The following is a 24953-nucleotide window of genomic DNA, read 5'->3' on the forward strand; positions in this document are numbered from 1 at the left end:
ACTCAATTCAATTGGGGAATAAATTTGCAACAGTTGTTAGGAATTCCGTCGCGGTGTTTTGCTTTCACACTGCACTGTGTCAAACAAACCAAACCCTTTGAAAAACCTGTTTCCCCCTTCGCCTGTGGAGGCGCTGCACCAAGAAACACTGAAGGAAATGGCATAAAACCCTCTGAAGAAGACACTGGGTACAAATTCCTTGTTCACAAAATGTAAAGACGAATGTGGTCGGATTTTAAAAGTTGTAGGATTTTTTGTTGTTGTTTTTTAAAAGGTACTTGCCATTTGTCCCGCTAGTGATAGTCACTTGTTTATTTTTAGTTGTACTTACCCAGAATGCCACACGCTGTACTCCACTTCCTGCTGGAGTGGTCTCCAGTCCACTTTGTGTTCACATATGCATTGAAACCGCACCAGAATTCACTTTAACCAAACCGAGACCTAGGATTTCAGGAAGGTCGGAGTTTACTTTCTTGACCAATTGCGCATTCACACCTGCCCAAACGAATCGGACTTTCTACGCAAATGAATTGGAGTTCAATTGAAGCGGACTTAACAGGACTGGTGTGAATGCACCCTAATAGAAAACTGGATGAACAATTGTCACAGCAGTTGACACTGTGTTTTACGTCTGAAGCCTTCACACAGACACAGAATCAGTGTGTGCATTTAAAAAGACCTTAAAACAGTGGTTCTTAACCTTTTTTGAGGTACCGAACCCACCAGTTTCATATGTGCAGTCACTGAACCCTTTTGTAGTGATAAATAAAATATAATTTTTTTCCCCCAAGATTCAGTGCCCCAACTAGAGTCTAGTTTGGTCACCCCATGATCACTACGTCTTCTTAAAAGGTAGAGTCTCTGAGAACAGTCTTCAAAATATAGTCAGTGTTTTCAGCAAAGTTGAGCTGACTGTCTAGGAACAACCCAAATTTGCCACAGTTTCAACAAGTTGGCCATCGAGAGAAACTGGAACCACTTTAAGGTCTTGTTTAGACCATTTAGTTAGCTCTACATTCTTAAGAGAATAAAAAATTTATAATAAATAATAAAGACTTAGCGGTATTCTGATTTAGTAATGTAATTATATTAGTTGTTCAAAATTACTGTCATGATATCCACGATGCATTCAACCAAGGTAGCCCTGAAAGCAGACCACAAGGTGCTAAAGTTACTAGTTACTGTTGATGTGAAAGAGTCTGCCTGCTCAATAAGATCGAGACTGCTCGATGTTAAATTTTATGGTTGTGTTGCATCTTCAAAAATTCAATTACATTAATGCATGTTTCTGTTTTGTATTTACTAACGATTACCTTCATAATCTTAACAGCATCAGTCAGTGACGCAGTTGCATTTTCCACTGAAGCAGGTGGCGCTGTGCTTAATGTCATTACGAAGCCATTACTGTTTGCTGTTGTCTGCTGGACGGCTGCTGTAAATGAAAGTAATAGACATTTTGTTGCATAAGAGAGAACAACTCTCCCTCTTTCTACTCAGAACTTCCCAGCCGATGGTGGGAAACCCATCAGTATAAATCTGTGTGGGAGCAGCTTGCACAAACAGGCAGTGCTGTTTCTCTGTCATTTTGTTTGAACCTTTAGGAAAACAGAGACTGGTGATCATAAAATGTGCACACATATCATAAAGTGGCCAGCTGGATCTGAGTGTGTGGGCGGCTGCGGGACATCCAGGTCCACTTATGGGAATTTCTTTGTTTTAGTAGATGATGTTGTTTTTTTTTGTGTGTGTTTTGTTGCTGCATGTCTGGATCAGTGTTTCTTATGTCCTTATTCTTATGTCACCTAATCCACGCTTACAGTCTCTTGCACTTGAATGACGTTATTTGCAAAATAAAAGCGAAATGAGTCATTTCTGCATAACCTTTTTGTCGGCTCCTGATCAGTATTGCTTTGTGGGAAGGTAAGGCCTCCATGTACCTGTGTGCTGCGTGCCTTACTCGATCTTGCTGTTCTTGGCCTAGAGAGCTTCAGTTTGCAGCTATATTTTTTGCTCCCTGCTATTTTTATTTCTTTGACAGTGAACAAAGCTGCAGTTCTGCTCTCTGGTGTACATGGATGCCTTGTGTTGATTCACAGAGGAGGGAAGCATTATTCATGCACATGCAAATAAGCCTCACGTCATGTTGCTGCAACATTCTGAGCTAACATGCAGCTTTTCCAATAGATATTCAGGGATTTCCCATTCAAACATGGCTGCTGATCAGGTTTAGACTTAAAGCGTAATCACTGAATGTTGAAGAAGTTATTTGTATGCTTTCCCAACAACAGACTAGAATGTTAAAAGTCATCCCTTGTTCCACTCAGTGGTCACAGATAAAAAAAAGTGAGTATGTTACCATTTCCTGAAACCTCACTTCTCCTTCCTCATTTCCAACCACAGACCAACGTGTTGTCGTTCAGCATGAGTCAACATGCATCTTCATTAATGATTCAGAAAAGCAAAGAGCATAAAGTCGCCGCGCACATCCATAATGCTTCTGGAGGAGTTAGTTTGAACACATTTGTCGTCGAATTAGATTATGTAGAATAGTCAGGGTGAGGCCTGCGAACACAGCAAGGTCCAGTAGGAAAAAAGTAAAACTTATAGCGCTTTTGTAAATATTAATTGAAATGCACTCGTAGAAACTAAAACGCAGCTTTTCTAAAGACTCAAAGACGAAAAAAAAACAAAAAAAAAACTGGTTTACATGAACTGCTTTAAAACAGTTTCCACTTGTGTCATAAAAACTTTTTTTTTAAAAATCCAATAAATAAAACATAATTTTCTGGAAAAGTTAATTTAGTATAACATTTTGGGGTTCAACGATGTCTGGAAAAGCCTGTATGGTTTTAGAAAACCAGAGTTCGTCCAGCTCTTGCTTGTTCTGTTGAGAACATTTTTGGTGATAAGGTCCAGATTAATAAAACTTGGTTTTGTAGGAATGTACTGTGCTTATCATTCGTGCAGGGAGGATTTGTATCAGCAAACATGTAGCAGGCTAGCATTGTTGTCAGAATGACAGAACGAGGGCAGGTGTTGTGAGTTTTAAGCCCTATGCATGTTGACAAGTGGTTTTTACTGTGTATGTACTTAGGAAAACGCACCTTTCAGAGATATTGATGAAAGGAAACACACCCATTGTTTGACTTTTCTATGTTTGAACTAAACGTCTAGTCTTTGATAAACAATTTGACGGTTTGAAGTCCTCCTTCAAACACTGAGACTGCCCCTCCGGTCTCATGAAACTCTGTGATCGAACATGGCTGGATCGCGGAGCATTTTGCACCTGTAAAATATAGGTTTCTTTAAACCCAAAGTTGGTTTTTGAGTTATGCTGCAACTATTTAATATTTTACTTTATAAACCTGCCGTGACACTGCTTGTGCATTTTCCTACTCCTCTTTGCTAAAATCGATGCAAGGGCGTCTCTATAAGATGCAATTTGAATTTGAACAGCAGCCTGTTTGCGTAATTTGGAGGTGGGATCATCATTTTACAAGGAGCAGATGGTTGTACCGATCCATAATTGTGTGTTTAAAAAACAACAGGTGCAGTTCCTCACGATATAAAGTTGGTTTGAATCTTTAGTTCAAGCATTTTGGTTAATTTCACAAACTCAACCATCGCTGCCCTGCTTTGAATCTACGTAGTAGGATGGGAATAATGTTTTAGCAGGTTATTGACTGACATTTTAGCACAGAAATATAAACAATGTCACACCTGATGAAAAATCTGGTGCGAGAAAACATGCAAACTGCAACATAGGCTTCTTATTAATTGATACTGGAATAAAACTTGTGCTTTTGTCTTTTGTCTTTCAGTCACAGAGTGGGGTGATGATGTGCGGGACATCTCTGAAGAAGAAGCCATGGTCATTGTCAATCATCAGTCCACTGGGGATGTTTGCACTCTCATGATGTGCCTGCAAGACAAGGGCACGGTAAGACATTGAGGAACAGAACCGTGTCAAAGCTGCAGAGGTGTGATGTCGACATGCGTAAAGAGCAGAGCAGCTGCTGGAATGTTGGAATGTTGCTCCCAGCAGTTCCTTTAGCCGTCGTTCCTGTTGCCTCGGACTCATTTTGCATCAGACTCTGAGCCACACCAGCTTTAAACTCAACGGGTGTTGTTTTTGGAAGTGAAATGAGGGTAAATTTCCAAGTACAAATGTTTCTTGGATGAATGATTTTTACTGTTTTTTTAAAGGCTTACATAAAGTAAACGGAGGACTTTCTGGGTAATACAAAGAGCTAATTTCTGTCATAATATTCCTGCTCTTGAAGATGATTTGTTCCTTACAGCTGTATGCCTCTGTTTTGGAAGTTTATTATGATGTACAATAGTTGAGTACAGTTCTCGTAGAGGCCGCCATCTGTCAGATGTAAGCTGGTGTTTCAGCAGTTTCTTTCTGCAGTTTATTCAGTCAAATCTACCGAACCTGAAGAAGACTCTTCTTTGAATCATAGTTTAATCGTTATTTTAATTACTCTATTTTTCCCTTTTACTTTGAGCTTTTTAAGGCAATAAAATGATTGCTTTCTTATTTAAAAAGAAATTGATTTTTTTTTTAAATTTGCATCTTTTTAAAGTATTTCTAATATGGCATATAAAGGGTTAAGTAGTTAAATGAAAAATCTGTGTAATGTGCCTATTTTTTTAAATCTGATTAGTAGAATAATCAATTACTAAAATAATCAGTAAGCTGCTGCCCTAAATAAACTGATACTGTAACTTGTTGATCATCTGTATTTAAGTTTAACGATGCTGTGTTTCCATTGGTTACTTCTGTACTGTTGTTGTTTGGTTGTTGTTTTGGCACTGGAAGTGCCGAGTCACACTGCACAGACATGATCATGATCCATCTCCACCGCTGCATGGCTGGCCCAGTTTATCCTCTTAGCGAGGGAAGGCCAGTAAGCCGGAGCTGCATTTGTGCAGGTCATGAGGGTGGAGGGGACGATGTCGGTTTGCTCCACTTCTGAGCGAAAGAAAAAAATGTAGTTGTAACAGATATTTATTGTATTTTTTTCTCTTTTTTTTTTTTTCAGGTGGTGCGGAAAATGATGTGGTTGATGGACCATGTGTTCAAATACACCAATTTTGGTCTAGTGTCCCTGATTCACGGGGACTTCTTCATCAGACAGGTAGGAGAGCCAAAGTGTTAAATATTCTTCGACATTAACTCACTGCCTCTCCTCCGTCCTTGAGCTGACCAGCCTATTTTTCTGGTTGGTGTCTCGCCCCCTAAAGGCAGCAGCAGTGCTTGTCGCTGGAGAATAAAATCCTATTTTTGTCCCCGTAACTTGTCAACACCTTGTTTTTCTGATGGTCGAAGGATTAAAAGCACTAACTTCTGGGCCACAACACACCACTTGTAACCCCGACTGCTACAGGCTAGTTGTTACTGCCTGTCTCAGTTGTGGATTAGAAACCCATCCGGTTATCACTGCTGGTCAGGAGATGGGTGTATTCCTGCAGCTCTGGTGTCCTGAGAGAGAATTGCAGTCGACAGTAATGTGTGAGGGTGATGGGGGGCCCCGCTTGGTCCATCTGGGTCCGTCTAGACAGCTGAACATACATATGGAAGCGCCACGGCTCCTGCTAGTCAGGGAATTCATGGAATGTCTTTGTCTTCAAGGCAAACCAACTATACCGAGCTTTGGTGTGTTTTAAGATACATTTTTTAAAATTTTATCTATTTGAAAATTTTTTTGGTAGCAGATTTTTGCTTGATGCTAAACGGCGAATAAGGGTGCTTTCACACCAATCCTGTTTAGTACTCCGCTTTAATCAAACTCTTGTTCATTTGTCTAGAAAGTCCAGTTCTTTTACTCCAAAAGCAAAAAGTGGAATATAGCGCAAGGCATTCTGGGTAAATATAACCAAAACAAACGCGTATTAGAAATCACTCGTGATCTTTTGTCAAAGACGAGAGAAATCCTACAACTGCTAAAATTTGATGCCACTTCATTTCTGTTTACATTTCGTAAAGCAGGAAGTTGTCTTCTTCAGAGGTTTTCTTGTCGTTACCTCAGTGGTGCTCGGCACAGCGCCACCGGCAGGTGAGGGGGAGAAAGTGTTTGGTTTATTTCACAAAGTGCAACGTCTAAGAGAATGTAGAAATACAATTAATATGAAATACATCCATGTGTTATATCAACCAACTTATTTTACCCTTTTCAGCAGAGTTCAAGCCTTAGTTAGAGAGGTCAAAACATGACATCTGACCCTGTTATTCACCCCATGGTAAAAATATTTACTACAGTTGACAGATTTGCTTTGTGTAAGCAGACCATATTGGTGCCAGCACCATGTGGACATGTTTGCAATTATTTAAAAATTTTCTGTGCTTCCAGACCCCATTCGCCCTCGCAGTATTCAATCTACAAAATGCTTCAATTTCATTAAATCTGAATCAGAATGTATTCACCTTGCTAAAAAAAAAAAAAAAATGAAAAAACACCCAAATAAAAACTCGTCATCTCTCACAGTTTGAGCATGGCGGAACAGCATAAGAGGAGGGAATTATTTTTTTTCTTTTTAGGTCATGGCAGCGCTTTGCTGTGGGATTTCACATCAGGCACTGTGCCGAGGGTGAAGCCAGACGGGCTGTAGAGGAAAGTCTGAGCGATCGCAGAGATTTCTGCCCTTCTCCTTCTCCTCCTCCTCCTCCTCCTTTCTGTCATCGCCCCCTTTGGCATTCTCGTGTGTAAATTCCTGACATCTTTCCCCAGAATGCTTCACACATCCACTCAGCAAGCAGCTGCCCCGGTCACCCAGAGCATCTGCTGTCCACTCATGACTGGCACGAACGTCTCAAACATTGTTACACACAGCACAGCGGCACATGACCAGAGCACAGCGAAGCTCCATCACTTATTTTTATTTACATATAAAGAAGATCGATAAATCCCGCTGACAAGAAAATGTTCGAATGCTTAGTTTTGCAGCATTCAAGTTATTTGTGAATGTACAGTGCATCTGGAAAGTTTTCTAATATATACATGTTTTGCCCAACTAGTTACTAGATTTAGGTTGAAGTTAATTTTTTACTCAGGGTCATGTTGGTTGAGGAGGTAGCTTTTTTTTTTTTCTTCTCCTTTTTGTATTTATACAAATTTCCTGATCCAAAAAAAAAATTAAGTGGGCCAAAAACGCAAAAACAGAGTTGATCTACAAGGAAGCAGCTACTTTTCCATATGACTGTACTTTGAGTTTAATAAAATTGAAGGTAGACCTTTATGGACACACTTCAAATCAAAGCTGCGATGTGTATCAAAGAAACGGCAGCTCACTTTGCTACAGTCATTGTGTTGAGAAAAACAAAAAAGTATAAAAATCTAAATGGGAACCACTATGTCGGAACAGAAATGGCCGCATCTCCAAGTATAACAATATTTGCTGGTTTCACACAGGTTCCTTACTGCAAAATCAAAACTGAGTTATAGCAATAAAAGTAGTGGATGCTGCTCCTTTTTGTTTGTTTTTGCCACCTGGCAGAATTTCTGAATACCCAAATTTATGTAAGTGAGTGAAAAGTGTAGCAAACCAATAAACTGGGTTATAGTAAACAGTTTGTATCACTTAAAAAAATGAGATTTTTTTAAATTAAAATTCATTTTAACTCCTTTCTTCAAATAGGTCAAATGGAACCAGCTCCTTTTGTTTTAGTTTATTTTTTCCCCACTCTATAACCGTGCTCAGTGGAAAATCTTCTGGGACTGTCCTGTGTTGGTTTTAGCTCAGCTAAATGTTGATTAAGTAAACTGATTAAAGCATGTAGCAGCTCAGCCAAAAAACGCTGAACTGTTTGTACACTTCAGAGACAGCTAGCCTAAAATCAGAGCAGACCGGCTGATAAATTAGTCCCATCACAACCTTTGCATTTGCTGAAGAGGAAACGGGTTTTGTCTGCAGAGCAAACTGCAACGTATCTTTAACGAAGTGTTAAACTTCCACATACTTGTCTGCTGCATGTTCACAGGTTTTCCTTTCGGATAAATGAATTGTCATTTCACACCCTAACTCTGGTAGTGCAGTAGTTGTGTTGTATTACATTACAGCTGCACTGGCAAACAAATGTGCACACTTAAAACACGCAGAGCTGCACGGCTGAGCTAATACGTTTAAATTGTTGTTTGACCGTGGCTAACTAAAAATCAATGCTGCTGCTCCTCGTCCCATCCTTGCTAATGCACTTATCGTTGTCATGGTCGTCATGATTTGCATCCATTTCGGACGTGGCATGACAGCTAAGTAATGTTTGTGTTTCTTTTTGCTGATTCCGCTTTGACAGGAATACAATCTACTTAAATTATAAGATTTTGACCCAAACTGCCCTCACAGGGTTATTACAGTCTGTCTCCATCCATCCCTCCAAATCATCCCTCTGTTTGTCCGCCCAACCTTTAGCTCTCTCGATTAAATCTGTGCCTTCTGCACATAAAACTCTTGTTGGATATCGCTATGATGACATTGGTTCATTTTCAAGGCTCTTTTCCTTCTTTTCATTGGCCTCATAAAGTGAACATCTGCTTTGGCCATCGAGGGCAGAGAAAGTCCATCCAAAAACCCAAATACATAATTGACAAGCAGATTTAGTTTGCATGGCTCCTGAAATACAATATACAACCGAAAGTGGCGTCCGAACAAGGCTTTGTGATTGTGATATTGCACACATAGACACTGCAGTGACACTTGAGATTCGATATAGTCAGTGGTGAGATCATTTTTTGCAAATCTGCCAACAGCAGAGCTCTTTTTTTTTTGTTTAGCACTTTTGCTAACTTGGAAAAGGTTTAGCACACTTGGCTTTCCCTAAATTAACTTTTCCCAATAAATTCCAAAGTGTTAATTTACTTGCCTGTTTTATAAACTTTCAACATCTGTGTTCAACTTTTGTTTATCGACTTCTTTCTGCTTTTATTTTGAAATATGCGTATGCAGCAGTTTCCGTTTCCTCTCCCTCATTCTCTTTTTTTTTTTTTTCTCCAATAACTTTTTTTAGCGCTAAAGCTGTAGAGCTTTAACGGAACATGCTGCCGTGTGATTAAACTCTCGTTGTTAACGCTCTACACATTTTTTTAATTTTTGTTTTTCCATCAGGGTAAAGCTCACAGAGACAAGCAGCTGGTCTACTTGAAGGAGCATCTAGAAAAATACTACCACAACCGCGACAGGAAGTGGATAGTGCTCTTCCCTGAGGGCGGCTTCCTCAGGAAGAGGCGAGAAACCAGCCAGTTGTTTGCAAAGAAAAACTCTCTCCCTCACCTGACCCATGTCACGCTGCCTCGCCTGGGGGCCACCCACGTTATCCTGAAAACCCTGTCGGCTCAGCAGGAGAACGGAAGCGTGGGCAGCGACTCCGGGACCCGCAACCAAACAGGTAATGGGAATATACAAATATTTTTTTTCCCCCCCAACAGTTAATTTCCTCTTTGAATATGTTTTTCCAAGCAGTTGAAATAAATGTAGCGGTTCAGTTCTGTTCCTGGAGATTTTTTTGAGGGGGGGGGTGGGGATATTTTTTTTATCCTGAACTTCTCCCTGCATATAGGGCTCTGTCGTTTTCAATCAAATGTTGTTTAATGTCTGCTGCAGGGCCGCAGGAAGACGCATGCAGCATTAAACCCCCCTCCTTCATTGTTTCGCTGTTTTCTGGGAGCTCTGCTTTTAAATGAGAGGTGACTAGTTGCAAAGATTGCCAGGAGAGGAGAGAGGTGGCATGGACTCAGCTGCTAGAAATTGCATCAATGTTCCTGAAAAACCCCAGCGGTGATTTGCAAGAGAGTGACTTTTTTTTCCTTTTTTTTTGTGCCAAGAGACCAGCCCTAAATACAACCAGAGAGCAGGAAGATAACATAGCAATTAACAAGAAATGGTTTAATGATAGTCGTCTGACTTTCCTTGGTACAGTTTGGATCAACAGGTTCTGTTTCTGCCTTTTTGAAGTTGTTCTGTTTAGTAAAAGTTTTAAAGATACTGTTTTGAGTTGTTGCTAGTAGTGAATTGGAGAAACCTCATTGAGAACGTGGCTTAGATTTCTTTGGTTTTGCTAACGCAGCTCCCTGTCCTACATGCCGTCTGTTTGTCCCTCTGCAGGACAGACTGTCCTTCCAAGAAAAAGAAGGGGTTTCTTGCCATTCGCACTAAAACAGAAACCTCACAGAAATATTTTTTATTATTTTTTTGACAATCAAAAAGCTTGCATTTTTCCAATACAAATAGATTTTATGTTAAAGACCAACACAAAGTAGCTATTATTTGTCATGAGACTCATACTTTGGAGAGAAGTAGTGAAAGGAGTCCACTTGTGTGTAATTCATGTCTAAATGAAAGCAGTAGGTCATTAAAGGCTTTGGAGGTTTGCTGGAGAACATTTGTGGACAAACAGGATTATCAAGAGGGAGACAATTGTGGCGAAGTTTAAAGAACTTTTAAAACTTTTAAATAAATCACACGCGTTCCGAGAGCTTATTGAGATTTTGTTGAAGTCTGTGTACGTACATGTTTAAATTAACTGTAGACTCATCAATAGCTGCGTTTCCACTACAAATCTGCGTAAAACGTTCTCAATGTTCCGTTTATGTTGAAGATACACAATTTTGCAATTGCGGTGTTTCCATTAAATAAGAAACTCACCTAAAATCACATTTGAATAAGTCTGTTTATACAATAATTCATTAAAAAAACACACCGCGGCATCAGCCTCCTACCACTTCATGTCGTCTCTTTAATTTTTTTCACCAGTAGTAACATCAGGTTGTTGATTTAAATGGGCGTGTTTTTTTTAAGTAAATTTATTTTTGTAATTCCAATTTACTCAACTAATTGGTCAATATACTGTGAATAAATAGTCGAACCCTATTACACATCATGCTGCTTTCAGTATTTTGCTTCCCAGTTCTTCCTTCATGTGTCCGTCTCTGGTACAGCAGCTCAGAAGAAGAAGAAGAAGAAGCGGCTGCATGGGGGCTTGTCCTTCCGCTTGGATTTAGCTCACTATACATGTTAGAACCGAGGGCAAGAAAACACTCATTCCCAGAAGCGCGCTGTGCCCCTCGCTGCTCTGTCCTCAACGTGTGAGAGTGCGTCTGATCACAGTCGCTGCTCTGCCTCACTCTGACCCTCCCTGATGCTCTGCAGAGGTGCCCTGAGCTTGCTGACTCACTCAGAGACAAATGGGGCCACTTGGAGAAAATAGGATTTGATGTAAATGTGCGTGCCGCTCCGCTTCAGCCACGCAATGTCATCCAAGCTAAATGCTCTGCTCAGTACGGATATAATGCACAGGGGTCACGTTCTGCAGAGAGGCCCTGCCAATAAGGTCGACGTGTGATTATAAAACTATGTTTGCAGTCGCAGATGAGCAAAGGTTGAAGATGGGAACCTTTCAAGTGTGGGAGTGGAGCTCCGTGAGAGTCTGGCATAAACTCTGTGTCCAGTTAAGTTGAGCTTAAAGTGTTGTAATTGGTCGGCCGAATGGCCTGATAGAGCCACATATCTGTCACCGGGGTTCCTTCCTCTATTTACAGGAGGGCAGGCCCAGTTCGATGTCATTTCAAAGAGCGTGGCCGTTGCTTTCACAGTGTTGTTTGTCATTTCTTGGAAGCCACCAGGAAACCTTGGCTCAGGGCTCCGTTCTTCTGCTTTTGGAAGGAGATCTGCTGGTGTTTCAATACCCGCAATGCCGTTCAAGTCTCTTATCTGCACAGCCAATCAGAGTGCTTGTTACTCCCCTGCCTCCTCTCTGCGGGATCGCAAGTTAAATAAACATAGGTGTGCGTTTGTCGAAGGTCGGGCTTCGCTCCAGAGAACGCATCTGAAAACGAAGGTTAAAGGGAAAGTAAGCCTTCGAGGTCCTAATTAGAGGCAGCAGTCAAACTGTGAAACTTGGTTAGGCTGAATCCATGGACACTAATTAACAAGAGGGCTGCGTTCACAAGCATGTAAACAAACTGTCACAACGCTATCATCTTCCCTCATGTCAGAATGAAGTTACACAGACTTTACGAAGCATTCATACCCATGAACTTTCCACATTCTCCACTTTTTGTCTTTTGCAAAACATCTCAACTTCAGCAGTGGGTAGAGTGACATATTTTTACTTGAGCAAAAGAAAGTAAGAGTTAAAAAGCATTTGGCAAAAAGACTACTCACGGACTGAGTAATGGATCAAATCAGCAATTATTTTATATGTGAAAATGACATCATCAGGTGGACCAAAATGTAAAATGATGTGGAGATTTTGGTATTTTAAAAAATTAAAAATGACTGAAAATAAATTATATCAATACATTAGTTTAAAAAAAACAAAAACAAAATCAGTCTGAATAAATATTTTTCCAAATCAATCTCTTTCAGTGTAAAACTTATGAAACTTTAACAAAAGCTGCAGGTGTGCGATTGTGTCTGGTGAATTTTTGTTTTTCATTCAGCGAAGTTACTCACAGAATAAAATCACTCAAGTAAAAGTACTGCACAGTAAAAAACGTTCCTAGAAGTACATTCTTTACAAAGAGTTACTCAAGTAAATGTAGTTACTACCCAACTCTGCTCAAGTAAAACGGATTTGCAGGTTAAATGTTTTGTATGGGGGACCCTTTAGATTTTAAACGAATAAAATCAAAGATGTTGAGCGGTCAGTAAATGTGTTTTGACTACAGAAAGCTCCAGCTCTGTTTATAGTATTCAGAACAATGACCTAGACGGTTGGACGGTTATAAACAATAAGGTGTCTTTCCTGGTCCGTTTGGCGTGGCATGAACATGCGGCTCTTTGTTGTCGTGGTTTTCAACCTCTCCTGCTCAGGTTGTACTCTGCTCAAAGTGTTGAAATTGTTACTTTTTGGCAATATTTCTCCTTCTACATCTTCTTACGGAGTCTGATGTAACACATCCAGTCGGTTGTGAAATTGAGCTCCTCTTTTGTCACACATTTCCCTTGCACAAAGAAGCCAGTGTGCTTTGATTGGGAAGTGCTTGCTACACATTAACGGCAGCCGGCTCTTTGACTCCAACCAGGGCAGTCAAATAAGCGCGGCCGCTTCACATCAGGCTCGTTTCAGACGCGTCTGTGCTGACGAAGGCTGCTGCTGCTGCTGTTGGCTGTTTTTGCATTTGACAAGCAAATGCAGACTTGTCAGCTTGAGAGGAAAATAGCGTTTAGTTCAAGCCTACAGGCAGTTTGGAGGTTGGGATTCGTTTAGGTGTTGGACCTTTAAACAAAGTATATATACATTTTTGTCTTCTTTTACGTGATCAGTCACTTCATAATATTTAAAACGATCTCAAGACTGAACGATCTAGAGCCCTGAAACCTTCTGCATGCCCATCCTGTGTGTATGAGGGTTTATGTGTTTATTGTTTGGAGCAAGACTTTTATTACCAAGGAAAATTTTGAGTTTGTTGCACACATGGATATAAAAGTCAGACGTAATGCATCATGAGTGATCTGAAAAAAAATAAATAAATCTGATTTGTGCTGTTCAGTCCATCATAAATCTGATATAGGTCACATTTCAGCAAAAAAAAAAAAAGTTGAATTTGGGACACTTTTGCCTGCAGGGTGCGAATAGCCTTTTTGTCACCTTTGTTACAAAGCGGTATAGCTGTCTAACTCATGTCCATCTGTCCATTTCTACAGGTTCCATATATGAAACCTTATTGCAGTCAAAATTTCTGCCTTAAATTCATACGGAATTTGTACATTGTAAATTGTAATTTATGTCTTATAAAGTGGCCAAATTAGAGGTAAGAGTAAATCCAATTCTGTCTTGATTTGGTTTCAGTCGATAGTTGATTTCAGTATAAACCCATCATACGGCCAGATTTGGATCCAATTTCAAACGACGAGTTCAATCCCAAATATAATGCATTACAGTCAAATTCAGTTGTTTATTGCAAGTTGATGAAAATTTGTCTCTTAGGAAGTATTGACTTTGCTCCAGTCCCTGATTTTGTGCGAATCAGTTTGACAAAATAAAACCTCATCATGTCAGATATTGTTGCACGGTAACATTCTCTCCTAACATGCGCTCTTTTGCTGCTGGAAATTTATCTGAATAAACAAAAATTGCAAAAGTAAGCTCCTTTGTAAAATCATTTGAACCAAAAAACACCTGGTGTCAGATGGAATATGATGAAAAAAAAAAAAAAAAGAACATAGTGGACAAAACCCACTTTTCCAAAGTGTTTTATTGTTAAAAATATTTTCAGCTTGAACATTTTTTGACACAAAAAAATAACCTTCTACAGATTTCTCTCTTTCCCTCTGACCAACCTGATTACAGATGCAGCGATTATGTCTCTTAACCCGAACAAAAATGTCCCGCCCACAAAATCTGCCTCTGTCGGTACCAAAGGTGTCCCAACAAGCTCCGGTTTTATGCAACAAAACACCAGCGCACTTAATTACCTCCACTCAGACTCACTAATACATACTCTAAAGAACAGTGAGGCAGGGCAAACCACCTAATGTGACATAATCTATTGCATTATGGAAGGAAAGTTACTGAGCACTGCTAACATATTCCACATTTATCACCGACATGAACAGAAACTTCAGAAAGTTATTTAGCTTCTTTTTCTTTAAGATTGTGTCAAAGTCCCTCTATGTGTCCATAAAATAGGCTATTCTTTAACATGTTGAGACTGGAATGAGGTCTTCGTCTTGGTTGAAGATTTCCCCATCATTATTCTCCAGAAGTGACTCATCTTGCTGCTCTTCTGAACTTTGTGTTCAATCAGGATTTCAAGATATTTCATAACAAATTAACTGAGTAGTTTTGCTATAAGCGAGATGTATAATAAAGCTGAGATGAGCCGATCTTGTTGTACAACAACTAATTTACCTAAATGTGTTGCTACAGAACTGACCCAGCCAAGTATCCCTGCAGCAATTCCCACATTTAAACACAACACGCTCTCCCTACCCCCACCAGCCGTCACTAACCTTTCAGCCTCATTGCATTTTTTATTTTTATTTTAATGACACAGTTTAACGACACGTCTGAAATTTCATTTAAAGTATTATTCAGGTCTGAATGACTGTGAAATAAGGAAAAATGTGTGTGTAAAATTACAGAAGTTTACGATCTTTCTCACTGTCTGAAGTTAAATCAGATTAAGCTTCTCTCGTTTTAGGTCAGTTTGAACTACTAAATTTATTTCTATTTGCTTAATGTCTAAATAGTGAATGAAATATGTCAGATTTATTTATTCATGTCCTCAAAGCCAGATGTATTCTCGGCATTTGGTAGCGTTGCCTTTGAACTGTATGACTTGGCTCAAATGTTTTGGATATTTTCCACGAGTGTTTCACAATAGTTTGCTGGAGTTTTTGTCCAGAACTGGTGTAACTCAGCCGGGTTTGCAGGTCACTTCACTCCCTCATATCCTTCACAGATTTTCCTACAACTTCTCCATAGGATTGAGATCAGAGATTTGCGACAGCCACACAAAAACATTAACATTTGTTCATTTTAACCTACTTTATATCCACTTTAGCTGGATGCTTAGGGCTACTGTCCATTTGTAAGATTCATTTTCACCAAAGCTTTAGCTTCCTGCCTGGTCTTTAGATGGGGCTTCATTAGTTTTACATGATGTTCTTCCCTCATGATGACATCTATTTTATGAAATGCATCAGTTCCTCCTGCAGAAAACAACCCCACAACATGATGCTGACTCCGTCAAACTTAACAGTTGGGATGGTGTTCCTGGCAACCGTCTCACTTTTTCCTTCAAATGTAACTATGGTCATTATGGCCATCGGACAATAGGACATGTCTCCAAAAATGAAGGTCCTTGAAGGACAGTTTGACTGTCGATCATGACTTTGTCCTGTCATCTTCTTTGGCTTTTTTTCTGGAGTTGGTTTGCACATTTTGGACCAAAACACTTTCATTTCTGGGACACAGAAGCCACATCCTTCCTGAGTGGTATGATGGTTGTGCATGTCTAAACTTGTTTTAACTTGTTTGAACAGTTGAATGCGGCATCTCCAAGCACATGGAAATTGTTCCCAAGGAGCGTTTCTCTTCCAGTTAACGTGACTGATTTCTTATGACTTTATTTTGTCAAACAAGAAAGCAGTCTGTGCCAAGTGTGGCCTTAAGATACATGTACAGGTGAATGAAGTCAAATGAGTCAGTTAAAGTGACATCACCCTCATTGTTTGTGGAGAGAGTAATCTTTCTGTATGTAAACCTCTGACTTTGAAGATGAAGAATTTAGGTAATTCAACTAACCTAAAATAAGATAAGTTTGGTCTGATTTAAATTTAGACGGTAAGAAAAGTTGTAGGGAAATTTCCCTGGTGTATGTATAAATGTCTGGTGTCAGCTGTATTTGTATTTTCCGGATTTTATTTGCTATCCTACTTGTTTTTATTCATTTGTTCATCTTTCTGTCATTTGTCAATCCAACTATGCTTCTAGTTCATCAGTTAGCTTTCCATTTTAAGCAAGTATTTCTTTGTTCATCCATTAGTAGATGAAGTAGTAGATGAATTAGTGGCTCTTTGGACAGATATTGGTAAATCCAATATTTACCAGTTTGTCCCTAGATGTACAATCATCTCCATCCATCTTTAGACCTAATGTACCTCTACCAATTGGCCCGTCCACCCATACTTGTGCCAGTTCTTCCTCAGGTCAACCAATTCTTCTTCCTCCATTGTTACTAGGGCTGTGTAATAATATTGATTTTGCAATATATATTGATATTTTCTTTCCTAGAAAAAAAATTGATATTCATCCGCAAATATCGTAACATCCAACTGTCACCTTGCTCACTCACTGCTTGCTTTACCAGGAGAGCAATTAGGTCATCAGGCTTAGAGTGATTCCTTCAGATGTTAAGTGTCGAGGTTAAAAAGGTATCAAACTATTCAGAGCAGGGTACTTGGTGCACTTTATTTACTTTACAAATGCATTTAAGCTACAGTTTGTACTGTTTCAATTAAAAGGAACATGTTTTCTCACCACTTCTTTGATTAATTTTCTCCAGCTGTCGACTTTAAGTCTGTGTCCATGTCCAACCAGAGCCAGGTATTGTGTAGTTGGTGCTTTTAATCAGTTTTCAGTTAAATTAATTCAATCCAACTCTATAACAGTCACAAAATGTCATCAAAATCACTCTGTCCCTCTAAAATCTTTCAGAAAATCACAAACTGTATTGAATTGTATCGTTTGCTGAATATTGCAATATATATATATCGTATCGTGAGATTATTGTATCACTACAGCCCTAATTGTTACGTTGTGTGTACGTCCCTTTTTCCCTTGTCTTGTCAGTCAGGGATTTGTACAGGCTCCATATATAAATCCTGATGACCACTGAATTGTCTCTCCAAAATTTATAGTGAAATTTTGTGTTTAGATTTTAAACGTGACCATATAAAAACAGACTGAGAAGCGTAAATCTGGAACTAAAATTCAGTTCACTGTTTGAACAGTATGTGAATTTTGAATAAGCTTTTGCTATTTATCTTCACAAATCCCATATTTTTCCCTTCTTTCATGACAGTTAATAAAAGTAAAGGCCTGCAGTGGGTAATAGATGTGACCATAGCGTACCCCAAAGCGAGACCGATGGACATCCAGACGTGGATCTTTGGCTACAGGCCTCCTACAGTCACACATGTACATTACAGGTAAGATCCTGATTACATTCTCACTTTTCTCATTGGTTCTTGTCCAACAATTCATCACTTTGTCACTCTGTGAGAAAAGACCATAACTATGCTTGGATATGCAAATAAACTGCTGCAAATATGCAAAAATCTGTCATAACATATACAATGAAGTAAGGAGGTTTTCATTTGCTTATGGTGCAGTTTATCTTGCTAAAAAAACACGTTGTCTCATGACAGAATGTAAAATATGCAACATCCTCGCATACAGTCACCACCTTGTATCCAGCGGCTAAAAATATCTTTGCTCTTGTGCGAAGTGATGCAGTTTTTCCTCCGTGCTGTCCCGTTCTCCTTGCCCCACAGATTCTCCTCTGTTATCCACCTGAGACCTCAGTGATGGTTGGCCCTTATTACATTTTTTTTTTTTTTTTTTTGGTCACGGTTTGAGGGGAAAGTTGACCTTTGTGTGTTTTCTTTGCCGGCTGGATCAGAAAAGATCAAAGATCATCAGGTTGAAGTTGTCATGACCTTCCCTGATATGTGGGTGTGTGTGTGTGTGTGTGTGTTTGTGCTTCTCTGTCTGGGCGGCGATGGGACCAAAGGAGAAAAGGTGATTTATGAAGCCAGGCTCGAATTTCTCTAGAGGGTTCTCTGTCCACTCGGGCAACAAACCAAAGGACTCATTAAATCTGTAATGAGAGCAGCTTTAGCTCCTCCCTTTTTTACAGGTCGCTCTAATCAGCCATCGATACGATCAGCTGAGTCAGCAGGTTTCTACTCCGGGACGGACGGGGAGCGCTCCAGGCGTGTAGACGGTGCTGATCGCTGAGAAGTTAGACCCACGCTGGTTCAGGTGCAGAGTCAACAAGAGGATTAATGTGGCTGCTGATCAAGGAAGCACAGTGAGGGTTGGGGGGGGAGGGAGCAATGTGATTCACTGTGGTGGTGGAGATGATAGCAGAGGCAGTTAGACCGCTGTGCCGCCCCATGGCTTTGCTTCTGCCGTGTCATTTAAGGATAGATTCTACGACAAGAGCATCTCGTCTTCGATTTGGTTTTCCTTATAATCCTTTTGGAAATCAGAGCATGAACATCACAGCACACTCTACATTTTTTATCCATGTGAAAACAAAAAGAAATTAACATGAAGAACAAATGGGCTTTTCTGTTGTTCAGCTGTAGAGGGAAAGTTTTATCTACAAATCGCGTTTTAAAAGCTGCAGAGATGCACCGATTTTGAATTTTTGTCTGATTTTCGGGTCAAGCAGGATTTTACCACATTACAATTTTTTTTTAAAGTGGACATTCATATTTTGAAAATGTTTGTATTTCCATTTGGGTTTCCACTACTTCTAAAAACAAGTCCAAGTGCTTGTAACACAAAAAATATCTAATTACATACTGTAATTTTGTTTGCTTTTGCCACCAAGTTTAAATGTGACATTTACATTTTGAAGAGTCTGTTTACTTTTCCTTGTTTTCATTGGCATTTCTTACATTATAATTATGTAAGAAACCACACCAGAAACTGCAAAGTTGTATTTTGCTGCAAAAATAATTGATAAAATATCCACAAAAGCTCAGCATCTAGCATATCTTTTTTTATTCTATTATTTAGTTTATTCAACAATCAGATTGGGGAAAAGTTCTTTCAGATATACCTGGAATCCGAGATCATGTAACTTATTTGAAAAAATGCTTCCTCAGAAATATGGGCTCTTGACATCAATGTTGGAAACATCTGTGCTGCTGCAACATGTTCTGCATTAAGATGCTATTTTAGTCTTGAATAGCTTCGCTCCTTTTGGCACAACTTGAATACAGTAACAGTCTTTTCCAGCATCCCACCAGATCGTTGGTCGAAGCAAAAATTAACCCCTAGCGGGCCAAAAGAAACGGCCTTGTTGTCCATTTCTTTGTTTGCAGATACGACGTGTTCATCAGATTTACCAGAAACGCAACACAAAATTTCCAGATCGGAACTTCTGCATAGAAAGAAGAAAATTCAAGTATTAAAAAAAATGTGCGTTAATTAATTGAAATTAACGTATTTTAGTCCCAATAAATTAATACAGGCTTACTTTTGAAGTTTGTCTGCATTTTTAATGCTCTAAAATAACATATAACTTGTATATTGTTAATTTATTGCTATGCTTTTTAGTGGAATTGATTTATTCTCAGCCTGTATTTACATCATAAACATGAGATGATAGTTATGCTTATTAGTGGGAGCACACATTTCTGACTGGCTTCTCACCATTTTAGTAATTCATTCAGACAGAATCTCATATTTGTTGCGTGTTTTTCTCCCGTCTTTGCAGCCATTTCTGTTGTTTACGTGTCCTCGCTGTCCGTCTTTTCATTGTCCTCTTCAGCAGGCGACGCTGAAAAGCAGGACAAGACATTTTAATGCATGTGTGTCTGAAATCCAACATCATCTCCCTGCTAGTTTCAGTGTCAGCCAGCCTTCATAGAGGCCGTCCGTCCTCTGCTGTGTTATCATCTGTAAGCTCTATAGGCTGCATCTGTTCATGAGTATTGAGTAATATTCTGGATGAATCCACATCAAGGGCTCTTCACTTTTTCAAATCTGCCTTCCTCCTCCTCTTCCTCCCCTCCCATCAGCCCCACCCTCCCATCGCTGTCCCCCCTGTCCTCTCTCTTTCCGTATAATCTCAGCCTCCCAGATTGCAGCATCATAAGCCCTCTGTGAATGGCAGATGGGAAAGCTAGGTGGGAGTACAGAGGCCGAACGAGGGCAGAAGTGGGTGTTAAATACGCTAAAATCCGTTTGCCTGTAAATGCACCATCTCTTCTTCTTTCTCTTTGCTGGTGTTTGGTTTTCTTAAAGCTGATGTTTAGAAATATATGAAGTTTGATTTATGGAGTCTGACTGCCTGGTCATCACATGGTGGCTGTTGAACACAAAGCTTGATAAGTTTGCAGCAACAAATTCTGATTTGTTACATACCAAAAGAAAGAAATGTCTCCAATTACAAAATAGTTTGACTTTCTTCACCTTTTTTCTACTCCAGCTTAGCTAATTAATAACCCAGACAAGCTCAGGATTAAATCCTTCATATTGTGCACACAGTTGTAATTAGTGTCTTTGGAGTATGACACTTTTTCCCAAGGATCAAAAATGTATTGGGTTTAACTCACCATAGGAAAATGTGCTAAAACTAAAGCTCATTCACAGAATTGATGAAAAAGTAGCATTAATAAAGCTAAAGCATTCATTTGAAATGCACATTTTCTAGTTTTAATACAGTTTTAGCATTTATTGGTACACTGGGGTAGAGGGTAAAAAGCATTAGAATAAATTAATCATGTAGTAGGATCATTCATAATGAAAATTTTGGGAAAATCCAACCGTTGGTATATTTAATCAGTAGAGAGGAAAGCTCACCTTAAAGGCTTTGGCATATTTCCCAGTAAGACTCGGCGTAGCTCAGTTGTTGTTACCATTTCTTCCAGTTCAGTCACTGGGACTGAAAAGACTGCTTTACTGTCTGATGAGACGTATGTTTAAGTTTATTAACATTTATTGAACTTAAATAAACATTAATGAAGATCCTGTGATGACCTAACTTTAGTTTGCTGACAGAAATCACCTGATTTTTATCTAAAGTCTCCTGTTTTTCACAGCTAATGATTCTAAAATGGCTTAAAATGTCACTTGGAAGCGAAACGGGCCTAAAGAAACGGGAATAGCTGCGTCTCAATTATAAATGTGGGCGAAACTTTGTAGATATTCTACTATCGTCGAAAAACTCAATTTCCCAATCACAGTGTTTCCATTAAACCTTATCGGGCTTAATGGAAAATATTTACTCACAGCACATTTAAAGAACTTTGTACAATTTAAAAAAAAAAAACCAAAAATATCCAGGCAGAGATTTGAAACTTAGACCTTGAAGGGTTAAATAAGAAATACAATTAAAAGTGCAGAATAATTAATGCTGCTTATGTGTTTTAGAGCCTCATTCTGATTCAGAATATATCAGTCTGTAGATGTTTGTCCTAATATTCTCTTGATCAGGAACCATATCAACTTCCTCTTTCGCTGACCTTGACCATGAACACTCATACGTCGGGCTATTTGCTGACATCTGTGTGATTATCCACCCATACAGTCCAGATCCACTGGTAACGAAGCTTTTATTGCCCCCTTCAACCTGCCTCCTGCTCTGATAACGGAGGTATATGGGCACCATGAGGGATGGGTGGGGGGGAAGTTGGCTCAAGCCACGTAGACATGAAGATAAAAGTGGGGACAAAATACGTTTGCTGCTCCACATCACGTTTCAGGCCGCTTAATTTTACGCAGACTGAAGATAAGATAATTCGGCATTCCCACCATATCCATGATCTTCTGTTCGTTTTTAAGCATACACCGAGAGGTGTAATCTCAGTGGGAACGTGAGAGTTTTTGTAACATCGTGCTGACTCATGGTAGACCGGTGAAAGGAAATTAAATTCTGGTCACTGTCATCGTTCTCCTCTTTACAGATGTTCATCGAAACTTTAAAACTAGGATTACAGAGAGGTGGGAACCAGAGGAAGAGATTATTAAAGTAGAGTCAGTATATTATTATTATTATTATTATAGCAAATAAAATAAGTTCATACCAATAAGCTAATAATCAAACTTTCTCCTTAAGGCTGAAACAATTAATTTGATTAATCATGATGAATTCATTATTGAAATAATTGCTACATTTTGCTATCCACTTAACTGGTGATTATTATAAAGTAATCGGCATGTCCACCCTACACTATTTTGATAAGTTGAGCAGAAAGGACTGAAATTTTCAAATGCAGATGTTAGAAGATGCTGCAAATGATTACACCAAGGAAATGCTGTTATTGCTGTTTATTCTCATTTAAAAAAGTAAATAAATGATTTGCTTATTGTTATTTTTAACACATTTCTAATCTTGCATAAAAGCTTACGTAGTTGTATAAAAAATTTGCAGAATGTAATCTCTATTTTTATCCGATTAATCGTCAGAATAATTGATTACAAAATAACTTTTAGCTTAATAAATTTAAGTGACAAAGGATAATAAAATGAATTTCCAAAAAATAAAATAAATTAATAAAAAAATGAAAAAAATAAAATAAAATAAAAAAGTAAAATGCAAGATTTCATAGCAAAAATGGACATGTTAAATATCTTTGAGTTTATTTCTGCTTCGTGATTAAACGTTGCTCCTTCGACTTGAGGAGTTTTCCATCTCTTTACGTTTGGGTGACGCCTGTCGCTCTGCGCCAAGCCGCTTCCTGGAACAGAGAGTCTCGACATGGAGGAAACGCTGATAGCGACCAAATGGAGCTCTTACTGATCGAACGTCAGCTGCTCCTCAGCCTCTGTCTGACTGCTGCTAAAGGTTCTTGGTCTCCACATCAAGTTCTTTGGGATCTCTATTAAGGAAACTCTGTGACTGTTTCTGAATGATGCATAAAAGCTCAGGCACTGTTTGAAAGCGGCTCTCTTGTTTGTTTGTTTTTGAAGGTTTTCCCCACCAGAGATTTGGGCCTAATGGAGTCACCAAAACAATGACTGGCATCACTCCAAACAGCCCTGTGTAGACAACAGACTTTTACAGCCAAAGTCAAGTTTAATTAGCTTCCTTGGGAAGTTTAGAGTGGAAACAAAATCTCAAGAGCTGCACAGAAGCTAAATGGTCCATGAAAGGCCGAGTTGGTATGGTCAACTTTCCAACTAGCCTGCTAAAAGAGGAACCAGCATCTTATTACTTTAGTAATTGATTATTCTAATGATTATTCTGATGATTAATCGGATAAAAAAATTGGCACACTCTCCATACTTTTCATTTAACCACTTAAGCCTTTTTTATTCAATATTGGAAATGCATAAAACGACGCAAACAATTTGAATCCTTTTTAAAATAAGCAAATAAACATTATATTGCCTTAAATGCAATAACATAGCATTTCTATTTGAACCTGGGGAAACTAAAATTATGAACATATTTGCAGATAAAGATGCTCTCATCTTAAATGCAACATGTATTTCAGCGTAATTACTGCTCTGAATTTTTTTTTTGTTTCAGCAAATGACTTTTTTTTTTTTTACAATTAATCAATTAACTATATTAGTATTTCAATAACTGATTCTTTACGATTAATCCGATTGTTTGTTTCAGCCATTAATTAAATTATACAACATGTTGCGCAATTTAACATTTTCTATTCAGTTGTTAACTCTTCAGCAACTCCTGCAGCAATTATCTGAGGCTTCGCATGTCAGGATGTAATTAATCGTTTGCGTGTAGCGCAGGTCGTCACGTGGTGAAAGCCTGACGCTGAAGTTTCCTGACAGCAGAAACTCCAGCTCCCCTCAGCTGTCTTGTCTTTGGGCGTCAGGTTACCAAGCAGGCCAGTGCCAAGTGGGTTAGAGTGGAGCCGAGAGCGCAGCCGTGGCCGAACGCCAACACACCTCCACCGCCGTCATCACTACTGTACCCTGCAAACACAAACACCAGCATCTTCGGATTCCTTACAGCGGTGTTTCTGTTGCTCTGAGGGGATCTTTGTTTGGGGCCCGGCTGGCAAATCCTCAGTCGGCTTAACTTGGCGTCTTGCATCAGTCGTGACGCTGTACATTAATCAATGGGGTTTTTATGTAGGAGCATCCAATAGAGTATTCGCATAAGTACTGCTAATTTGTCTCTCCATATATGACACTCAAATCAATCATGCATATTCAGATTTTTTTAATACATGTTTTTATTGAATTTTAAAACTTAAATCCAAAAATATACAACTATACAAAACCCTTAGGATTAAGACAGAGAAAATGAAAATGATAAATACAGCTCTGGAAAATAATTAAGAGACCACTGTAGTGAGTTAAAATATTAGTGTTGTTTCTAAATGAATATGAAATTGTTTTCTTTGTGTTATTCGAGGTCTAAAAGAACTGCATCTTTTTTGTTATTTTGACCATTTCTCATTTTCTGCTAATAAATACAAAATTTTTGCTTGGAATTTCAGATACATGCCGTCAGTAGTTCATAGAATAAAAACAAAAAAACAATGTTCATTTTACTCAAACATATACCTATAAAAAGTAAAATCAGAGAAATTAGTTTTTTCCAGAGCTGTAGAAGTTGTAAAGTCAAGACACAGATCCCTGCATTAATAAACCCTGACTTCAGTTCCTATGATATTTAGTTTCTCAAAGCTGCTGTTCAGCCCTGTTAAGGTTATGTTAGTTTTTCCAGTCCCAGCAAGTTTCCTCTTTTCAGAAATATTTGAAAGAACTGCTCACGAAGGCAATCGGTTGC

At 38.9% G+C, this 24953-nt stretch overlaps 1 protein-coding gene across 2 annotated transcripts in view; it reads left to right on the forward strand.

Moving 5' to 3' along the window:
• Positions 1–24953, forward strand: part of lpgat1 (lysophosphatidylglycerol acyltransferase 1) — a 51847-nt gene that overhangs the window by 19461 nt on the left and 7433 nt on the right. For both annotated transcript variants that reach the window (XM_015045426.1, XM_015045427.1), the window contains 4 exons: positions 3822–3940; positions 5049–5144; positions 9106–9385; positions 17529–17655. In XM_015045426.1, the coding sequence (XP_014900912.1) occupies positions 3822–3940; positions 5049–5144; positions 9106–9385; positions 17529–17655 (622 nt within the window). The remainder of the gene's footprint in view (positions 1–3821; positions 3941–5048; positions 5145–9105; positions 9386–17528; positions 17656–24953) is intronic.

The sequence above is a fragment of the Poecilia latipinna genome, unplaced genomic scaffold, assembly GCF_001443285.1.
Source record: "Poecilia latipinna isolate Pla-1442-1.1 unplaced genomic scaffold, P_latipinna-1.0 Scaffold725, whole genome shotgun sequence".
NCBI lineage: Eukaryota > Metazoa > Chordata > Actinopteri > Cyprinodontiformes > Poeciliidae > Poecilia > Poecilia latipinna.